Source organism: Notechis scutatus, chromosome 15 (genome assembly GCF_049901735.1).
Source record: "Notechis scutatus isolate UNSWTSFEM ecotype Mainland chromosome 15, rNotScu1.2, whole genome shotgun sequence".
Classification (NCBI taxonomy): domain Eukaryota; kingdom Metazoa; phylum Chordata; class Lepidosauria; order Squamata; family Elapidae; genus Notechis; species Notechis scutatus.
Window position 1 is genome coordinate 7338182 of NC_142023.1, and position 20813 is coordinate 7358994.

At 45.0% G+C, this 20813-nt stretch overlaps 1 protein-coding gene across 2 annotated transcripts; it reads right to left on the reverse strand.

The window, feature by feature from the left end:
* Nucleotides 1–240: 240 nt before the first annotated feature.
* On the reverse strand, nucleotides 241–19859 carry CRAT (carnitine O-acetyltransferase). 2 transcript variants are annotated; one of them, XM_087944194.1, is made up of 14 exons: nucleotides 19722–19859; nucleotides 13836–14099; nucleotides 12478–12596; nucleotides 11304–11357; nucleotides 10296–10461; nucleotides 8729–8903; nucleotides 8448–8626; nucleotides 7419–7519; nucleotides 7059–7178; nucleotides 6654–6776; nucleotides 5478–5613; nucleotides 4638–4700; nucleotides 3877–4014; nucleotides 241–3180 (listed from the first exon to the last, which is right to left on the reverse strand). In XM_087944194.1, the coding sequence occupies exons 1-14, from the start codon at nucleotides 19746–19748 to the stop codon at nucleotides 2965–2967; spliced, it is 1881 nt and encodes a 626-aa protein (XP_087800320.1). In that variant the 5' UTR covers nucleotides 19749–19859; the 3' UTR covers nucleotides 241–2964. The 2 variants fall into 2 exon arrangements, with proteins under 2 accessions (XP_087800320.1, XP_087800319.1); XM_087944193.1 differs by lacking the exon at nucleotides 19722–19859 and adding an exon at nucleotides 17580–17694.
* Nucleotides 19860–20813: the final 954 nt, after the last annotated feature.

The window sequence follows — 20813 nt, forward strand, 5'->3', positions numbered from 1 at the left end:
CCCCTTTTATGACCGTCTTGACAAGCAGAGTTAACGGGGAGGTCAGATTCACTCAACAACCGGGTGGCTAATTTATCAATTTGCTTATCGTGATTTGCTTAACAACAGTGGTCGTAGAATGGGGCAAAACTCACTCAGCAAATGATGTCTTCCCTGAACTCGAGAAATTTGCAGCTCAATTGTGGTTGTAAGTCGAGGACTGCCTGTACATTCAATCAGGAAAGAAAGGTCTAAACGGCATTCTTTTCCCATCTTTTAATTGGGATGTATTTATATTTATACAGCTCAAGGCCTCTGCATCTTTCAGAACATGACATACAAAAAAAAATATTCAGTGTAATAACAATTTACTGTCCAATCACGCAAGCATTGGGCCAAAGTGGGACAAAAGCAAACAGCAAAAATTTGGCAATGCTCGCTAAACAGTGCAAAAAATACCTGTTCGGTGCGCTAGGAGAATATTAGGACAGGCAACAGTTTGGCTCTTTTAAGACCTTAAAAAACCTGCTGACCAACTTGACATAGATATTCCAGGAGAATTTTTTTAAAAATATATTTCCTAGGATTCTCAGCTAGTACGATATTTGGGACTCCTGGGAATTTCTGTATTTTGAAGGGTGGTGCCCGAATTAGCCCAACTTCTGAGCTTGCAAATGCTTGAGAGTCAAAAAAAAAAAAAGGAACCCAACAGGTTGAATTCACCCAACAGGAACAATTGTAAATCTTCAAATCGAGGTTGAACCTTGGCAAACTTAGCATGTTGTACTAATGTCACATGAATGAAGGTCTTGGGCCCATGTGTAGTTTGAAACACGGACCATCCTTCTGTCTCTTAACTCTCATGACTTTTACATATTTATATATTTAAAAAAACATTCTAAAGCAGTGTTTAAAAATAGCTTTTTAAAAAGCTGTAAAATGTCCTAAGCCAGCGTTTCCCAACCTTAGCAAGTTTAAGATAGGTGGACTTCAACTCCCAGAATTCCCCAGCTGGCACAGCTGTGCCGGCTGGGGAATTCTGGGAGTTGAAGTCCACCTATCTTAAACTTGCTAAGGTTGGGAAATGCTGCTTTAAAAGCTATTTTTAAAGTTACCCACCCCATTTGCATTTAAATGTACAGCGCAACTGTTAAAAACTTCAAAGCTGAAATACCAACTTGCAAGATGATAATTTGTAAACCACTTTACATTTTATCCCTAGGAGCAGGCAATATAAGGCACTTCCGTGCAAACTAAAGGGTTTCACTTAATGCACTTTCATCAAGACACCAGATCTCATGAACATGGTGGCAAATGCTACCTATGGGGAGGATTTGCCTCATCCTTCTGGTCCCGACATCACCCAAATCTAATTTGACACTATATGAATTCTCCTATGACACGTTAGCCATGGAGCTCTGGTGGTAGAACAACAGAAAAGAGAAAGAAAAAGGGAAGGAGAAAGGGAAGGAAGGAAAAAGGGAAAGAAAAAAGAAAGCTGCATCTTGGTTTCTCCATTCTAGAAACATAACACATTTTATTATTCAAAATGCAGGCATGGATTTTATTGCAATGAAATCCAAAAGTTGACTTTTAGCCATGCCATAACCGTGGGTGTTATATTTACATCTTACTCCACACATCCTGAAATGCAAATTTTTGCTTTATCAAATGGTTGCATTCATGCTACCAGCTTAATCTGTCTTTTCAAATAACCAGCTTTTTGAGTTCACAAATCTGCCAAACTAAAACAATGTGGAAGGACAGTATCCCTCCATCTTTGGCTGTGTAAATTGTAGCTGCTAAAAACTTGGTGGTCTTTAAGGAGGTTGTGTGGACAGATGGATGCCAGTGTACAAAAATGTGCAGATAATCTAAAAATCTGTTTCCAGGGGTCTAATGAGGGTGACTTAACATAAATACCCAGAACTGGATAGCCAGAAACCAGCAAAGGAAGCTAAAAAAGAAAAACTGGTAGAAATTTAGAGCTAATCTCCCAACAAAAGCATTTTTAAAAAGGCTTATTTAATGAAATGACATCTATTGGCACAGAAAATCCTAGAAAAATGTTGGCATTATCAAATACTCAACATCAACTCGAGCAAGACAAAGCTCTCAGCCGATTTTGTAAGATCCAAGAATCGGCCATTGGTCCAGGTAACCCAGCCAGGTGGATGGGTTAACTAGGACTTGTATGAGGCCGAAATTGCACTGTGGGTGACAAGGATTGTGAGCAACTCAACAAAAAGGCATAATAATGGAGAAGGGAAAATCGAGAAGGAGAGACGAAAAGATGATGATGGAGGAGGAGATGGAGAAGGAAGAGGATTAGGAGGGATGATGATGGAGAAGGAGGGCAAGGAGATAAGGGATGAGGAGGAGGAGTAATGATGGAGGAGGAAGGCAAGGAGTAAGGATGATGGAGAAGGAAGAAGAGGAATGATGATGGAGAAGGGGAAAGAGGACAAGAAGATGAGAATGAGGACAAAAAAAATGATATGATGGAGAAGGAGAGGAAGAAAAGGAAGCAATCTTTAGCATCAAACCAGAAAATGGCTCTACCATGAAAACCATCATAGTAACGGATGCTGTGAAACGGACTTGTTATATTCCCACGGAGAACAAACATTGTGCAAAATCCCAGGCCAAACTTCTCAGGAGGCTTTGAGCCAAGACCTTCCCTTTCAACCCAGCATCCAACCAAGGAAGGTCCACGGATTCCCGTTGATTCACAAGCTCCCCCTCCCCATTCTCCCCCGCGAAACCTCTCTTAAGGCACAGAGTCATACGAACACAGGAAAGGTGAGCAGGGTATCTCCCCTGTTGAGTGATGGGAGTTCATTTCCATCCCGCAAACCCAAACGCAACCAGGAAAAAGTCTTCCATCCTTCGGAGGGAGGGGTGGGGAGTCCAGGGCGTGGATGAAACCCACCCAGAAGGCCAGTCATTCGAACCGGTCGTTCGCCTCTTCCCCTGCTTCCCCTCTTAAAGCTTGGACTTGGGATTGGACTGGAGCAGAAGCCGCATGTCCAGCAATGCTTGCTCCATGTAATGGGACATCCGGGCGGCGTTGGTTTCGCTGCAGCTGTTGAAGGCCGAGATGGCAAAATTGATGTGCTCCGCCATGGGGTTGTAGCAAACGCCGTAACCATCCGGCACCACCGGGCCAAAACACATCACACAGTCTGTCTTGGCGGGCACCTGCAGGGAGGAGTGGACATTCTGGGCTAGTGGTTAAGGCACCGGGCTAAAAACCAGGAGACGGGGAGTTCTAATCCCGCCTTAGCCATGAAAACCAGCTGGATGATCTTGGGCCAATCACCAGGAGACGGGGAGTTCTAGTCCCGCCTTAGGCAGGAAAGCTGGCTGGGTGACTTTGGGCAAATCACCAGGAGGCAGTGAGTTCTAGTCCTGCCTTAGGCATGAAAGCCAGTTGGGTGACTTTGGGCCAATCCCTCTCTCTCAGCCCAACCCACCTCACAAGGTTGTTGCTGGGAAAATGCAGGAGGAAGTTATGTTGGGTATGTTCGCTACCTTGAGTTATTTGTAAAAATAATAAAGGCAGGATACAAGAACAGTAAATTAAACAAGCAAACATGGATGGATGGAATTAAACTGGGGTTCCTTCCCCCATTCTAGCTTTTCTCGCGCCCCCTCAAACTGGTGGCCCCATTTACGACCATTGCCACTTAAAACCAGACGGGCACGCTCCATTATCGTCATAAGTCGAGGACTGTCTGTAAACTATTGAACATGCCCCCACAAAAAAAAAAACAAAAAAACTCAGGAAAAATATAACACAAGAGATGGCTTGGAGGCAGTGCACCGCTGCCCAATAAATCCACGCGGAAAGCAATAACCCCCCCGAGACCCTGATCCACTGCAACGGCAGCTCACCTGGCTGGTGGAGAGGTTGAAGTGCATGGCCACGGCGTAAGCGGTGTCCATGAAGAGTTCGGGAATGCTTACTAGATCCTCAATTGCTTGGAGCTTCAGGCCCAAAAGGTGACGATCGATTGCATTTCCTCTAATGGCCTATGGGGAAAGAGAGAAACATGGAGGGAACAATTTTGTCGCTGCTCAGAGGTTATCGCTATCGAAAGGGACAATGGGAGGACCCTCTTGGTGTTGTTTTCTTGCAGGCATTTGGGTTACCCTACTAGGTAACATCATCAGTGCCAGAAGAGAGTGGGGTTTGTGGAGAGGAGGAGGAGGAGGCGGATGTGGGGTCCTTGGTGATCTCTGAGCTTGGGAGTTTTCTTGTGGACGTTTCATTTATCCTACTAAGTAACATCAGTGCTCAATAACAGTTAAGTTCCACGCTGATCAAGGTTTCGATGTTACAGTCTGTGGGAACGGCCTTGGGAGAGATGATAAGACTAAAAACATCCTGCGACGAGACATGTAACCCCCCCAAAAGTTCAATGACTGCCTATCCCAAGTTCTTTGGAAGGGGTTCAACAGGCAGATAAAAATGCCAAATCCGATCTGAACTTCTGGGCTGAGTGTGCAAGAAAACACAGCAATGGTAACAAGAACTAGAACGAAACTTCTTACACGTTAAGTTACTGCACGGCATAGCAAATTGTAAACAAGGTTATACGCAATAAACCCCATGTTAGTGATTGTTATTTATAATGTAAAATAATAACACCCACCATGTCAGTATAGCTTCGGTGCGCCTGGGTGGCTCGCCTCAACAATTCTGCCTTCTCTTGATCCTAAGGAAGAAATATAAGTCGCAAAACGTAACCAATAGGGGTTTCTAAGGGTCTCAAAAAAATGGCGGAGATTTGCAAAACAGTACAAATACAGGACCTCCTCCTATTTATTTTCCCTTTCTCTGGAAAACAGGTAGCTATCTCCCCAGTGTGTCGATGGATGGTTAGCAGGAGACTCAAGGTATCTTTACCTCTGCCCCTTTCAATAAATCTGGTTAAACTTTTGTTTTTCCATTGTTAAGGGCAGATTGCGGAAACCTTGCCTTTTTAAAAAAATCTCTGATCCACTTGAAAAAGTTTCTTTCATCTGTCTACAGTTGTTATTCTCCTTTTTTTAAAAAAAAAAAGAAAAAGAAAAGTTAATTTATGACAATAAATATCCAACCTCGATTCCATAAATGCAAGAATCCGTCTTGGAAATGAAAAGCAGGAGAAAGAAAAATTTACAGCCTGGAAAAGAAAAAAGCAGCCTGTTTTTTCTGAATTTTCTTGAATTTACCCAGGCATCGCGGGTAAAACATGGTGGCATAGAGATGGAGCTCTTGCCACACAATCTGGAGGCTGAGAGTTCGATCCTAGGTAGAGGCAGATATTTGGGTACAATGAGAATATATCTGCTGGACAAAATTCTGCATTGGTGACAGGAAAGGCATCCGGCCATTAAAACACACTGCTAGCACCATTCAGTTGCCCAGTCTCCACCTCGCATGGGATCATGGGGTCGTTCAAAGAAGATCATGATGATGATGGGTAAAACATGGATGCCAAGTAGCCCACCTGGATGTTGTCAGCACTCATGGACTGTACAAACTTCAGCACATCCACGGAGGCTGAGCGGATGGTGTCTGTCCGACCGAGACGGAACATCCGAAGCGAGGCGCTCTCGTAAGTGGAGCAAAGCTCTCCGTACATCCTAAAAACACAACAAGAAAAAGAAGCAAGGGTGGGAAATAGAAAATGCAGGGTTCCCACACCCTAAATTCAAATTGGCTTCCGAAAACAGAAAGGAGCAGTTCACGGAGGTGCTAGGGGGATCAAGGGCTCTTGACGGTGGAGGGCAGTTGGACCAGCTCTCTGAAGACATCTGCTGGGAGATAGGTGGCTTTTCTTGGGCGGTTGGATAAGAGTGTACGAAGCTATGAAGGGCCCTGCTGGATTAGACCTGGATTGGTTCTGTGATGACCCAAAGGGGCGTGGCACAAAAGCAACAAAGTCACAAAAGTAGGTCAAGTCCCTTTAATTCCTCCAACTTGGCCCCCCAATGTCCAGTTATCATCGGCTGGAGAAAAAATTCTCCCAAGAACAGTTTTTAAAGGGAAGAAATTCAGTGCGACCCCAAAATACATCTAAATTATAAATAAAAACCAACACAAACCACGCTGCAGCAATTAAAGGGACAGGGCAGGGTAAGGAATTGCAGGCTTCAAAAAGATAACAAAACACACACAGTTGGGAGGAGGCCAGAACCCAGATAAGACTTGATAAACAAAGATAATGCACATTTTGCTTCCAGCAAGCTGCTGTGCGCAAACGCCCTTTATATCTTGTTTTCCCAGCTGCAGCTAATGAAGGGAATCAGGGCCTTTTTCTCCCCCGTAACCCATGTTGCTCCCTTCTCCGTTCCTCCCTGTGTGCCCTAGGATGAAGAGGGCTGGGCCCAGGTCTTCCGCTGAATGCCCAGCCGGACTGTGCCTTTCCCCAGTTTCCTCCACAGCCACCAGAGCCACACTCCCACTCCCTGTCAGCTGCTTGGCCTCCCCCTCAGAATCAGATTCCAACTGGGGCATGACAGGTTCTTACAGTGGCCCACCAGCTTCTCCAAGGAAATTCACCAGTTTCCCAGCAGATGGGAGGAGTAAGAGAAGGAGAAGCGGAAGGAGAAGCAATCTTTATCCTCAAACAATAAAAACCCACCAGAAGAATCCAGAGCACCCAACCCAGCTCCCCATTTACCTGTAGTAAGCCAACTGCAAAGCGACTTGAATAAAAGCATCTGGACTGATCTTTTCCGACTTGGGGAAATTTTTCCCAAATTGATGGAACACGATCACCTTGATATCCAGATCCTGCACCATGCTGCAGAAAAAGGACGAGACACAGATTGAACAAGGTCTCCTTTAAGGATCCTTTACAAGCAGTCCTCAACTTACGGACTATGAAGCTGTAAAAAGGACGCCTTCAAACTTCACATGGACTAGAAACGTGACAATTTCTTTCAAAGGAAAGGAAGGCGCCTCCAGATACTGGCTAGAAAAAAATGTCGATCAGGAATTCGGATTTTTCCATACCAGCTTTTCTCAACCTGTCCAAAGTTGGGACAGGGTCACTTGTCCAAACTGTCCCTCCCCATTTACTCACATGTTGAGATTCTGCTTGGCATCTTCAATATCGTTCTTGATTTCTGGAGTGATATTAAACCGTAGTTTCTTTGGCATCGGTAACGGGACCATGGGAGATCTTACAAGCTCCGGCTTCTTTCTACCAAAAGCAGGAAGGGACATAGTTGAAGCACAGAAAAGAAAAAATAAAATAAATGGGTGTTTTCTTTTCGAAGAGAGAAAACCAGGGACCCTTTTTTGAATTAGAAACGTGTGTGGAAAAGACGAGCAAATATCAGCTGAAGAGCGAACTGGCTTATGTTATCGGTTGCCAGAAAAAGGGAGTGGTGGCGGGGGAAATAAATAAAATAAAAGCAATTTGAAAGCCAAGCTGTCTTACGTGTACTCCACAATGTGATCCAGCAGAGCCACGATGGGGGGGCCCTCGGATGGCGCATGCTCATACACCAACCCGCAGGATCCATCTTCCGCCACGATGAACTGCAAGGAGAAACCGAGATGAAATTGGCACCGGCACCCAAATAAGGAATCTTGCTTTGTTGGCTCTGTTGCTGCAATACACAAGTTTTCTTTCTTTCTTCCTCTCTCTCTTTCTTTCCTCTCTCTCTTTCTTTCCTTCTTCTCTCTCCTTTCCTTCCTCTCTCTTTCTTTCCTTCCTCTTTCCTTCCTCTCTTTCTTTCCTTCCTCTTTCTTTCCTTCCTCTCTCTCCTTTCCTTCCTCTCTCTTTCTTTCCTTCCTCTCTCTTTCCTTCCTCTCTTTCTTTTCCTTCCTCTCTCTTTCCTTCCTTCCTCTCTCTCTTTCCTTCCTCTCACTTTCCTTCCTGTTTCCTTCCTTCCTCTCTCTCTTTCCTTCCTCTCCTTTCCTTCTTCGCTTTCTCTTTCCTGATTTCCTGATTCGCTCCTTAATTCTAGGTTGAATCTCTCTTTGATAAAGTGTCCACCCGTTGCTTCTTGTCCTGCCTTCGGGTGCTTTGACCCATTTGCCTCTGGGGCAGCCCCTCAAATATTGGAAGATGGCTATCATGTCACCCTTCGTCCTTCTCTTCATTAGACTTAACGAGCTTACTAGAAACAAAGATTGTAAATGCCTTGTTTACCTCCAAGGCTAGCAAGCATTAAAGCCATCGCACTGAAGTCTACCGGATAATAATAATAGCCTTTATTGTCATTGTACATCATGTGTACAATGACATTGGTTTAATTCTTGCTTCCTTGAATTGGGTGGGGACTTGACGGACACCCCACTTGACAACACAACCTTAAAATAGCTGGAAAAGAGACGCAATCTGAGGAACGTTGGTAAAATAAAATAAAAAGTCCCAACCACGTCTCTGTGTCTGCACAGAAACCTCACGACGGATGCAGAAGTTTTAGGCAAGGCGGTGGGCAGGTCTACCCCACCAAGTTACCTGGAGCGTTTTGTCGAACCAGCGGTTCCCACTATTCCACCGACTTCCTCCTCCGTGCAGCATCTGGGCAGCCACCCGGCTCTTATAAACGTCATCTGAGACCCGGGGAATCGGAGCATCCAAGCAGACGGTGAAAATGCTCTTTTCAATCGTGCGCACGGATTCCTTGTTGGTCTTGTCTAGAAAGGAAGGAGACGCTCCATCAGCTGGCAACACACACAAAATACAGCGTTGGAAAGGGACCTGTGGGATGTCCCTGGGAGTTAGGGATGGGTGTTGACCTTTGATGAGGTTGTTGTAGGCTTTGGCCCAACTGTTGCGATGGTTGCTTGTCAAAATCCCGATGGGCTCCTTGTTGGTTTGAAGGGACGTATTCCAAATCTTTTCCAGCTGAATGAAAATCTGGTCGGTAGTCAGGGGGCTCCCGTTGCTGCTGTAAACATCCAGCTGAAAGAACTGGAAAAAAAGAAGAAGCAGAGGGATCAAGCAGCAAATCGTTATTTATTAAACTTACATACCAAATAAATATGAGAACTTATTTGTATCTGATTTTTATTTAAGGAGGCAGGTGAAGAACGCTACAAAAATCCTCAAACCCTCCTCTGTATTATTCCATTCCTATTGCTTAGGCTGATTCTGTTCTGAAAATGCAGGCAGTTCTCAACTTGCAACCATTCGTTTAACAGCTGATGGATGCAGTGTTTTCTTGCAGTCGTTTCGTGACCCAACTAGGTAACATCATCAGTGCTAGCAGGGAGCAGGGTTTACTCACTGTTCATAGACAAGTGGCTTGCCCTGTCAGTGTTGGTGGGAGTGTGTTTTTCTTCTTGGTAGTTTGTTTCACTGCTGGATTGTTGGTCTGGTATTAATCCTCCTGCTCTGGGTATTGATTGCTGGCAAAGTGGCGTTCTGCTTGTTTTCTTTTCTTTTGGCTTTTCATTTGAATGATGTGTAGATGTGATTCATTCTATGTGCCCGTTGATGGTTGATTCGTCTAAGGAATTATCTAGCATTTTTGGACTAGGATGCTGTGTTTCCCAGTTGAAACCAGGGTTAATTTTATATAAACAGGAAACAAACCCTAGACCCCTCACACGGATGTTGTTGTTTCCCATTTGGGTAAAGGAACATCTTGACTGCTGAAAGAATAAAAGAATGAAAAAGAATGAAGGATGAACCTGGCTGATGTTACCTAGTTGGCTCATGAAAAATCTGCAAGAAAACAACTAAGCTTAGTGTTACACAGGGAGCAAGTCACACACACTAGCACTGATGATGTTATCTAGTTGGGTCACGAAATGCCTGCAGCTGTTCTGACCCAAGCCTTGTTCAAATCAAACAAACACAAAGTATGTATAAAAGCAAACCTTTTTAATGTGGTGCTGTGAATTCTGTGGATTCACAGCCAAGAGTCATTTAAAACTAATTGTCCAAGATAAGAGCAAGCCCTTTCAAAGTTGCAAAAGGCTGCCAAGAACAAAAGACTAATTGCAGATAAATATCCAAAGCCAGAAATTTCAAAAAACAAACTGGAGTAAGCAGGGTTTCAAAGAGGACGCTGAGTAGAAAGAACTTCATTGCTTCCTGCAAAGAAGCCAACCCCGAAGGCTGGCTTTTATCCCTTATGGGAGGAGCCAACACCTTGCAGCCTTACTCTCGAGTCACCCATGCTGCTTCAGCTGCTCTTTTCTTCGAGCAGCCCTGTGCACACCCCACTCTCCGATAGCCCCATCCCTGCATCACACGCAGGCCCCTCGTCCGAGTCCTCGTTGTTAAGAGACCTCAGCCGTCCACCCCTGCTGCCAGCGAACCACAACAGCAGCAAGCAACCAAGGATCTCCTGCCTACCTGAAAATTGTGAACCACGGTGATGTGGGTGGGAGATTTCTTCCCCTTGGCATAGTTCACCACCGAGTCGCGTTTCGGACCCGGGATGCGGCAAGACGAGAGGATCTGGTAATACTGGTTCATGCAGAGAGGCTTCCCACCGAGATATTCCACGGGTAGAGTTTCGCTGGAGAGAAAAAAAAGGCGAAAGAGAGCGTCGTAGAAAACTCAGGTGTCTTGTGAGACATGGCTGGCAATGGGGCCGAAGCTACAAAAACCTGGAATTTGGAAACGGGCTTTTGAAAAGTGTTGGCTGGGGAAACAATAGTTTTGATTTTTAATTCAACTGGACTCAACGGGTATCACAGGAGGGGGAGCCTTGCCAGATTCTGCAAACCCTGTTTTTCTTCCCTTTCCTTTTTTGCCTTTGCATCCTTCCCCCTTTCCTTTCTGATCTTTTCTTCCATCTGCGTTTTACACCCCAATGAACTCCAGTAAAAGAGATGGACGGGCAGGCAGGCAAGGAAAAGAAGGCCCAAACTCTTTAGCGCAACCTCTCTTTTATACACTTCAGGTTCGTCGATTTGTAGGTGTGGAATCTTTGAAGACTTTCTTTGTGTGTGTTGAATTCTTTTCCTGGGACCTTGAGTTTTTATGGCCCTGATCCTTTCTAGTTGCTTGTTTGCTATCCTGTTTCCTTCCTTTTGGTTTGCTTTTCATAAGTTTTTATAACTTGCCATCTATTTGATTTCTATGGGAAAGGATCTTGGCTAGTTTGTAGGGGTTGTTTTTTCTCTCTCTCTGTATCTCAGGCCTGTAATTTCCTCCTTCCTTTCTTGTGAAAAGTAAGCTGGCTCCAGCTATTTTAATAGCCCTACTTGACAAAAGTGTGGGGGCTGATGGAGCTGACCCTGCTTGTGTTTTCACCTCTTCCTTTCTTCTAAATGTTTTCCTAGAAGAGGGGGGAATCACAACTTCCAACAATGGAAGGGCCTTAAGCTCCTCGGAGGTCAAAAAGCTCCAACTCACTTGTCAATCATCGTCTTGAAGTCCAGAGCCCCCTCGATCATCTTGGCCGCAAACCTGAAAGTCAGGAGCAAACAGGTCAAGGGGTGGGGGGGGAGGCGGGAGGGGAGGGGGTTTTGCAGAAAGCAGAGTGGTCTCTGGTTTCAGGCTGGTGTTGGGAGGAAGCCCCCAAGGTCAGCTGCCAACCCTCTGCCAAATGCAACAAGCGGCTGTTCAGCTCAAATCTTCGCAGAGGTCAAGGGGACAAGCGCTCCCAAGGAAGAAGCTGCGGTTTGTAAATATAATCACCTGCTTGTGCAGGGGGTCCGACTAGAAGATCTCTAAGGACCCTTCCAACTCCGTTATTCTGTTACTTAAACACAACCTACATGCAGCTTTGGCATCTGTTGCAAAAATATCTTTAGCTATCTTGGTATCTAGTACAATGCCTGTCTGTTTGCAAAAAAAAACGCCCTAAGTTTTTTCTAGCCATGCCCAGAAGAACCCTGCCATCTGGGTGACCTTCTGCTGGGGGAGGGGGCTTAGCTAGAGGTGGAGGCCCATCTGCAGATGGGAGTCAGTCCTTTGAGGGAAAGGAAGGGCTCTGCAAGTGAAGGAGAAATTCCTTTTTGATGGACTCACCGCTTGCTCTTTCCTTGCATTGGCTGGTATTTTTAAATGCAGCCCAGAAGTAGAGGAAAGTTGAAAGGGGGGCGGTGGGCTAGTGAGGGGAAGGTGACCCCCCCTCCCACCCAACACTGCTAAGATCAAATATCCCACTCCCTTTTTTTTCCTCCACATTCTCAATCAAGGGCAGCCCCGACAGAAGGGTTGACAAGACACACAGGGATCAAAACGAGATTGCAACTAGAAAAAAAAAACCCGCAACAGAACAAACAACAAACTACTCAAAAGAAACAAAAAAAAGATTGAATAAAAAAACAATTACAATTTGAGAGTAGGCACGTTAGGGTACAGTTACCTACCCCTGTAAATGTCTTATGTATGAATGCATTAGTTTACTGGTCAGTGACTGTTAATAAAACTTCTTTATTCGTCTATCTTATCCCTGTAACCTTATCTCGGGTGGGGAAAGTAGCTACCACCCTGAAGGCCCTGCTTGGAAGCTACAACTTTCACCTCTTCAAATGGTCTTTTACAGCAATGAGGCTCAATCACAAACCTTAAGGAGGCTTACCTCAGCTGACCTTGCCGGTCCAAGAAATCCTGTTTGGGCAGCACCACGCCAGGACTGGAATGGATGACCACCGGCAGCCGATACTCCAGGTACGCTGTTTTCAGCCACCAGTCTGAAAGCTCGGTTGAGAAGGGAGAGCGTGCAATGAGTTGCGGCACCGAGGCATGGATAGAATATTGGTAGCTCAGGGGTTTCTTGGTAAGTCTCTGAGCTTGGTGGTTTTCTTGCGGACGTTTCATTACCAAGCTAGGGAACGTCATCAGGGCTAGGGGGGCGTGGGGTTTGCAGAGAGGAGGAGGAGGAGGTTAACTGTGGGATTGTCATGCCCCTGGTGGAGACTGACTCTGAGGGAGAGGAGGAACAGCCGACAGGGAGTGGAAGTGTGGCTCCAAAGGTTGTGGAGGAGGCTGGGGAAGGGCAGAGGCCGGCTGTGCAGTCAGGGGAGAACCCAGGCCCATCCCTTCTCCATCCTAGGGCACTCAGGGAGGAGAGGATAAAGGAGAGACGTGGTCTACTGGGGAGGAGAGGGCCTTGATCTTCTTCATGGGCTGCAGCTGTGACAACTGGATAAGAGGACGGACATGCGTACGGGCCAGTGCTGGAAACAAAGCATGGAAATATCTCTAGTTTATGGTTCCTCTCTGAGTTTGGCGTCCTTCCCAGTGTGCATTCTGTTATCTGTGGACATCCTCCAGCCCTTTTCTTGCCTGGTTTGTGTTGCTTTTTCCCTTCTTCTTGTAACTGTTTGTGTGGGAGTTTTTTGTCTTCCGTCAAAGATATTCGGAGCTTGGAAGCAAAGTGAAGGAATAAAAGGGGCTTCACCTGTTTTCTGTGAATGTGTTTGTTTTGTATCCCACCCTGGGTCATCACAGGGATCCTTGACGCTATCTGAGTCGGGTGGTGTTACTCTTGATTCTATCCCTCTGTCTATGCAGCCTAGAACTGTGTTGGCTTTTTTGGCTGCCACCGCACGCGGCTGGCTCATATTTAAGTGATTGTCCACTAGGATTCCAAGATCCCTTTCACAGTTACTGATGGGGAAGGATCTCTAAAAACCCCAAAGGTGCTTTTTTCAAGAGGCAACTGGACTTCCTTTGTTTTTTCCTTTTGAGGACGCTTCGCTTCTCATGCGAGAAGCTTCTTCGGTTCATATAAATCCTTCCGTTCTCCCCCAGTCAGACCTGAAGAAGCTTCTCGGACGAGAAGCAAAATGCCTTCAGGGAAAAAACAAAGAAAGTCCAGTCGTCTCTTGGGGACAACCATGACCTGATGACTCGAGAATCTCCGCCGACAGATCTCTTAAAAACCCAACATGCTTCCACCCCGCCCCTCACCTCAGTGCTCGGGGTCCCACCTACCCAATTCTCGTTCTTCCGAGCTCTTCTCTCCAGCCCTTTCTGCAACCGGTCCCCCACGCCGCCCGGTTTCCGAAATTCTCGCACCAAATCTTTGGTGTGGCTCAATTCCTCCTCGCTAATGACGGGCTCCAGCGCTAACAGGTAACGATCCAAAGTTTGCTGCAGTGGGGGGACAGGCAGATGGGGCAGGCCTTCCTGGTGGGTCAGGTAGCGGCCTCGTAACTTCCGTAAGGCCACCGGCTTCAGCCAGCTGGAAGGCTTCGCCTGTAACAACACGATTTGCTTTTTTAAAACAAGACTCCTTGCATGGAAAAGGCTAGAAACGAGGGGACAAGATTCAACCTTTGCCCCAACATTGTTTCCTAGTAGAAATCTAGCAGCTCAGGGAACAGGCTACCAGCAGCCAAACCAAAATGTCACCAGCTGGAAATTAACCTGGAGGTTTTTCCCCCTTCAAAGCAGGAGAAGTAATTTGATTTTTTTAAAAAAGAAAAATATTGTTTATTTGCATGTATTAAGCCATCCAATTCCAGGGGGTGGGGTGTTTCTCCTGCCTTGGAGAGGAAGTTTTTGATGTAACTGTGGACTTTCTGCTGAAAGAAGAAAAAATTATGGGGATTGAAAAGGAAGGAAGGAAGGAAAAGAAAGAAAGAAAGAAAGAAAGAAAGAAAGAAAGAAAGAAAGAAAGAAAAAGAAAGAAAGAAAGAAAGAAAGAAAGAAAGAAAGAAAGGAAGGAAGGAAGGAAGGAAGGAAGGAAGGAAGGAAGGAAGGAAGGAAGGAAGGAAGGAAAGAAAGAAAGAAAGAAAGAAAGAAAGAAAAAAGAAAAGAGAAAGAAAGAAAGAAAGAGAAGAGAGAAAGAAAGAAAAGAGAAAAAAAAGGAAGGAAGGAAGGAAGAGAAAAAGAAAGAAAGAAAGAAAAGGAAGAAAGAAAAGGGAGACAGAAGTCTATATATATTTTTCTTATTTGTGGCCTGATTGCTTTCTGGTTTCTCATTCTTGTATTTTTTTCTCTTGTCTCTTCATTTCTCAAGTTATGATTTGCTTTGTACCTTTAATACACCAAACATATAGAATCCATGCCCAGCAGTCAGGGCAAAAACACTGAAGCTGGTCAGCACTTTTAGAAAAAGAGAATAATTCAGACACCACAAGATTGTTTGGATGCTACGGTATTCCACATTTCCAGCTGCACGTGATATGTGACGCCTTGGGCTTCACGCCCTGCGCAGCATGAGGGCTGAGGGTGACTCAGCTTCTGGTTAATTGTCGTCACAGTCAGTAAATTCCTCCTTAATTCCAAGTTGCTTCTCTCCTTGATTCATTTCCATCCTTCTTGTCCTGCCTTCAGGTGCTTTTTGGAGAATAGACTGACCCCCTCTTCTTTGGGGCAGCCCCTTAACAACGGGGAAAGATGCATATTCAACTCTAACTCATGTAGTTTTCAACCCAGATCACAGTTTTCTTCTCAAACTCTTCAGACTGACCAACCAAGGAAAGCCAAAATGTTTGGTTTGCATCTGACTACGATTTCTCCATGAAGAGAGAGAAAAGCAGTTTGCCTTGTTCCTTAGACCAACACTAGCTTTCTTTGCCATGCATCCGACCCTAAATAATTCCCTAACAAAACCAGCAAACTTTTAAAGGATTTCTTTTTTTAAAAAAATTAATTTTTATTGCATTTTCCATCAATACAAACCGTATTCACAGTTTCCTCAGCAGTTTGACATCTACACACATTATTATTTTATAGTTTCTACAATATTTTACACATATCAACCAACCACTGTTATCTCTCCATTTATATATTTTACATATTTACATATCTACACACCATTCTTTTAAGGTCTCTTCTAGTTAATCGTCACTTCTTGTTTCTTATGTCTATTTTCTAACCAATTCGTACCACTTGTGCCAAAATGAATAATAACTGGAATCCTCCTTTTCTTTCATTTTTTGGGTAATATCTATTTCCGCACATTCCATATATTTTTTTATGACTAACTCTTCTGTTGGAATAGTAGGTCTTTTCCACATTTGTGCATATGCTATCCTGGCTGCTGTCAGTATATGTAAAATATATTTCTCCTTGAAACTTTTAAAGGATTTCTTGAGTAACAAGTAATCCTGGTTGGAAGCTTAACTTTTTAATTCAGGCTAATCATTTACTTTGGTAACTGATCAGCCAAAGCGTGCAAAATCTCAATTAAAAAATAGGTATGGGCATTTTATTCTTTAAGGCACCCTCTCCAACTGTGTAATCCCAACCAAAATTAACAAGCAAAATTAAGCCATGCTTACAATTAAAAGAAAAGCAATGCAATCAATATTCTCCCGTGATTTATTTATAGATGTGCTAAAATACATTTCTACAGCTGCAATAACCCTAACCAAACTGATAGTCCTGCTTTTAATCAGATTGTCCTTGACTGACAGACCATTTGTTTAGCAACGGTGTGACGTCACAACGTTGCTAAAACGAGCGAGTTGCGATCAGTCCTCGCACTTATGACCACTGCAACATTTCCATGATCCCGGGATCAAAATTTGGGTGCTTGGCAACCGGCATGTATGCACAACAGTTGCGGCATCCTTTTGCGACCGTCAAAGCCAGCTTCCAACACACAAAGTCCATGGGGGAAGCTGGATTCGTTTAACGACTGCTGGAAAAAAAAGTTTGTAAAATGGAGCATAACTTACTTAACAACCATGCCGGTTAAGGGATTGAAAGCTCCCATTGCAATTGAGGTCATAAGTCAAGGACTAACTGTAGCAATAAAGTTGGTGACAATGGCGTAGGGTCTCCGGCTTAGGTGGGGGGTTAGACTAGATGACCTCTAAGGTCCCTTCCAACTCTGTTAATCTGTTAAAGCAGCCTTGTTATGTAATTTGACTAATCACACAAGCACGCAAGCCCTTCCCAGGCATCTGAGGAAGCAACCTATAGCTACATAAGGGCTCAAAACCAAGAGCTTGGCTGCCTCCCTTTTTCAATTTTATCATAAAACAAGGCCAAGCATCTTGTATTCTACTTTATTACGATTTATCGGTTATTCAATATTTGTGCCGACCATCACCGCTTATAGGTTGAAGGCAGGCAGCTTATGGATGATTTTAAAAAAAGGGGGGCAAACAGAGAAAAGAATAAATCAATTAAAACTCTACAGATTATTCACAGATTCGTTTCCACAGGTTAAAAAAAAACGATCCCATTTTTAAATCCCATTTAGCCTCTCCGGGCAACCATCCGAAGCGAACTGCACCTCATCAAATCTCTCTCAGTTGAACAAAAATCAGATTTTGTGTGTGTGTTTGCTACTGCAGACCCAACCAGCTACGAGGTCTCTACAGTTCAAGGCGCACTTTTTAAAAACAGGGTGCAACCCGTTTCTATTTTGCCAACCTGACGGGGTAAACAACTTTTGTCGTTTTTTTTCCCCCCCCACCCCGCAGTTTCCAAGTGATGTTTGAAATGGGAGAAACGTTAAGCCTCCCGGCGTGGGAATCCTCTGCTCGTTTATTTTAATTTTAATTTTGCACTAGACGTCTTCACCAACCCGCTCTGCGGTTTCTTTGCCTACCTGTACAAGAAACCATCTCCTCCTTTGAAGGAGTTGGAAGGGTCCCCTTGTGGTCCTCCATGCTGACCCCACACACACACACACACAGGGCAGACACCCCAGTGAAACCAACCATGCCCAGCTCCCCCAATCGCCATCTCAGGGTTTCGATGCCCAACAGCCCTTACCATTCGAGGTTGGCATCGCCCGGAGTCGCCCTGCATGGCAATAAACATGCCCGAAACTAAAACTGTACACGGGAAGAGAGTTCTTTCAGGAAGCAGGAACCCCAATTTCAACACCCTCCCCAATCACACCTGGCATTAATTCAGGTTCGGCCACTTAGCGCTCCGCGCTTCTCCGAAGTCTCATTAATAAAATTACTATTACCAAAGGTTTCCTGGCACCCAGCCCAACGAGGATTGTGCAAGTCCAACAACTTTTATTGAACAAACGTGAAGCGTAGGAGGTTTGCTTCTACAGGTAACCTTTCCCTTACAACCTGTTCTCTTTAGTGACCATTCCAAGTTACAACGGCACTGGAAAAAGGAACTGGAGGAAGGACAGCGTCCGTCATAAATACGAGTCAGTTGCCACGCGTCTGAATTTTGATGCAGCGGCCATATAATGTGAAAAAAAAAACATTTTATGGCCGCTGCAGCATCAAAATTCAGACGCTTGGCAACTGACTCGTATTTATGATGGACGCTGTGATCCTCTTTTGCGACCTTCTGACAAGCACACTCAACGGGAAGCCAGGTTCACTTAACAACTTGTGGCAAGACAGGCCGCAAAATGGAGCAAAACTCATTCGACAAATGTCTTGCTTAGCAATTTTGGGCTCCATTGTTGTCGTACGTTGAGGACTTCCTCTAATCCGACCCCTGCAGTTGTCAAAGGGAGCGCTTTATGGTGTGTGTGGGGCGGGGTCTAACCCGTGCTTTCAAATTTTGCATTACAAGCATTGCATTACTCCCGTCCTCGAGTTACGGCCAGCCATTTAGTGGCTGTTCAAAATTTGGGTTGATGCAAAACGTGACTTACAAGCTCATCCTCGTTCTACTCAAAAGCACTGCAGTGTCCCTGCCGTCACCTGATTGAAATTCAAGCACTGGGCAACTGACATGTACTTATCCAGGTTTCTCTTATCATGTGATCCACATTTATGCCTTTCCCAATCGGCTCCCGACGTCAATGGAGGGAAGCAGGATTCGCTTAACGGCTGCATTGATTTGCTTTAATGACCAGGGCATGAGGGATTGTCGTGGCCGGGCGATGCCTCGGTGAATGGCTGTGTTGCTTAACGACGAATGTCACAGCCCCTTTTGCCATACGTGGAGGACTAACATCTCTGCAAGACATTGATTACGCTGGCGCTAATAAAATTATTGTAATTATTAGGGCAACTGTACCGAAACTGTCTCTGTCCTCTGCAAGGAGGCTGATCAGCTCCACCTACATATTTTGTTTATTTAATAAAATGGCTAATTATTAAAAGGAAGAAAGAAAGAAAGGCCAGCCCATGGAAGCTTACAGAGCCTTAAGCCAAATACAGTTGCCAAAGATCTCAATTTTGTTGACATAACTGTGGCAATAATGCAAGGTAGGCCAAGTGAAAAAAATGCCCATAAATCACTTTTTTCAAGGCCGCCGTCATTTCAAAGAGTTACTAAATGAAGTATGCCTGTATTCGCTCCCAAAATTGTGACCCTGTTTGTTTCGGTTGTGATTCCTTTTGTTATTTCTTGCAGAATTAAAAAAAAAAGCAACTATTTTGCCTTTCTTATTCCTGGATCCACCACTGGAAACACAACGAACAAACAAACAAAAAAAAACCCTCCCCGAAACAGCCCAAAATGAGATGTTTTTCCCCACTTTTTATTTTTTTTAAAGGGGGTGAAATTAAAAACCTTCTGAAGGGACAAGCCAAGATTTGATGCGTGTCCTTTGGCGAAGGAAAATATAATTCCTGTCCTCCCCTCTTCAAAGAGAGAAAGAGAGAGAGAGACCAGGATCCAATAGGATCCGGTTGCATTGCAACCCAAAAGAGAGAAAATTGTGGTGCCAAGCAGGAAAAGCACAAAAACGCAACACACACACACACACACACTTTTTTTCCCTCCAATCCCGAGCGCAAAAGCGAAAGTCAGCGGAGGCAGTCGGTTTGCAAAAGGAGGAAGGAGGCGGAGGAGCCTCCTTTGCCCGCCATCCTCACCCCTCCCGCCCGCCCCCCCGCGCAAGAGCAGCACTCACTCAGGATTCCCACCCCCACCCGGCCAGCCTTCCCGTTCTCCAAGCGGGCGCCCGCGCAGCCTCGCCAAGGGACTCACCATGTTCCTGGCTAGGAAGGCGAACATTGCGCCGGGTGGAGAGGAGTCAGGCCAAACCCGCGCAAACGCCCTGCCCACCAAGCAAAGTCCGCAAGGGCAGCCGCGCTCCGGCGCAACCTGCAGCCTCGGCCCCGCCCGCGGGTGATTTGGGGGGGGGGTGGAGGGAGGGAGGGGAGGCGGAGTCCCAGACTCAGCCATCTTTAGCCGGGCATGCCCCCCATCGCCATGCTTGGGAAGGGCAAGATCTCCCCCTGGAAGCAAGCAAGTTTTTTAGGGCGTGGATGGGAGACCACTAGGAAATCCCCGGAAGGGAGAGTGGTGCTTAGAAGCCTTCGCCAGTTTGGCTTCTAAAGGTTTAAAAGTGCCGGCAAAGGTAATATCACACTACTAACTAGACTAGAGCATACAAAACATTTGCTAGACCAATACTCGAATACAGCTCATCGGTCTGGAACCCGCATTACGTATCTGATATTAACACAGTTGAGAAAGTCCAGAAATATTTCACAAGAACAGTTCTCCACTCCTCTACTGATTGCAGAATACCTTATGCCACCAGACCTGAAATTCTAGACCTAGAAAATCTAGAACTATGCCGCCTTCGGTCCGATCTAAGTATAGTATATAAAATCATACATTGCAATGGCCTACCAGTCAATGAATACTTCAGCTTCAAACATAACAACACAAGAGCACACAATAGATACAAACTCAAGGTAAACTGTACCAAACTTGATTGCAGGAAATACGACTTCAGCAACAGAGCGGTCAATGTCTGGAATACTCTACCTGACTCTGTGGTTTCTTCCCCAAACCCCAAAAATTTTAACCTTCGACTGTCTACTATTGACCTCACTCCTTTCCTAAGAGGTCTGTAGGGGGGGCGTGCATAAGCGCACCAACCATGCCTACCGTCCCTGTCCTATTGTTTCTTTTTATTTTTCTTATATATATCCATGTAGTCATAACTATGTTTATCCTTATACTTATTACCTTGTAAGCAATTGACACATCAAATTAAATAAAATAAATAAAAAGGAAAGGGGGAGTTTGCAATCGAATGGGGTTATTTTTACATTTTACATTTTTACA

Coding starts and splice junctions, on each gene's coding strand:
- CRAT (XM_087944193.1), bottom strand. CDS start 17,627: ATGTTTATTGCCATGCAGGGCGACTCCGGGCGATGCCAACCTCGAATG. Junction 14,100..17,579: donor GGCGATGCCAACCTCGAATG/GTAAGGGCTGTT, acceptor GTGTTGTTACAG/GCGAAGCCTTCCAGCTGGCT. Junction 8,904..10,295: donor CCGTGGTTCACAATTTTCAG/GTAGGCAGGAGA, acceptor CTTTTTTTCCAG/TTCTTTCAGCTGGATGTTTA.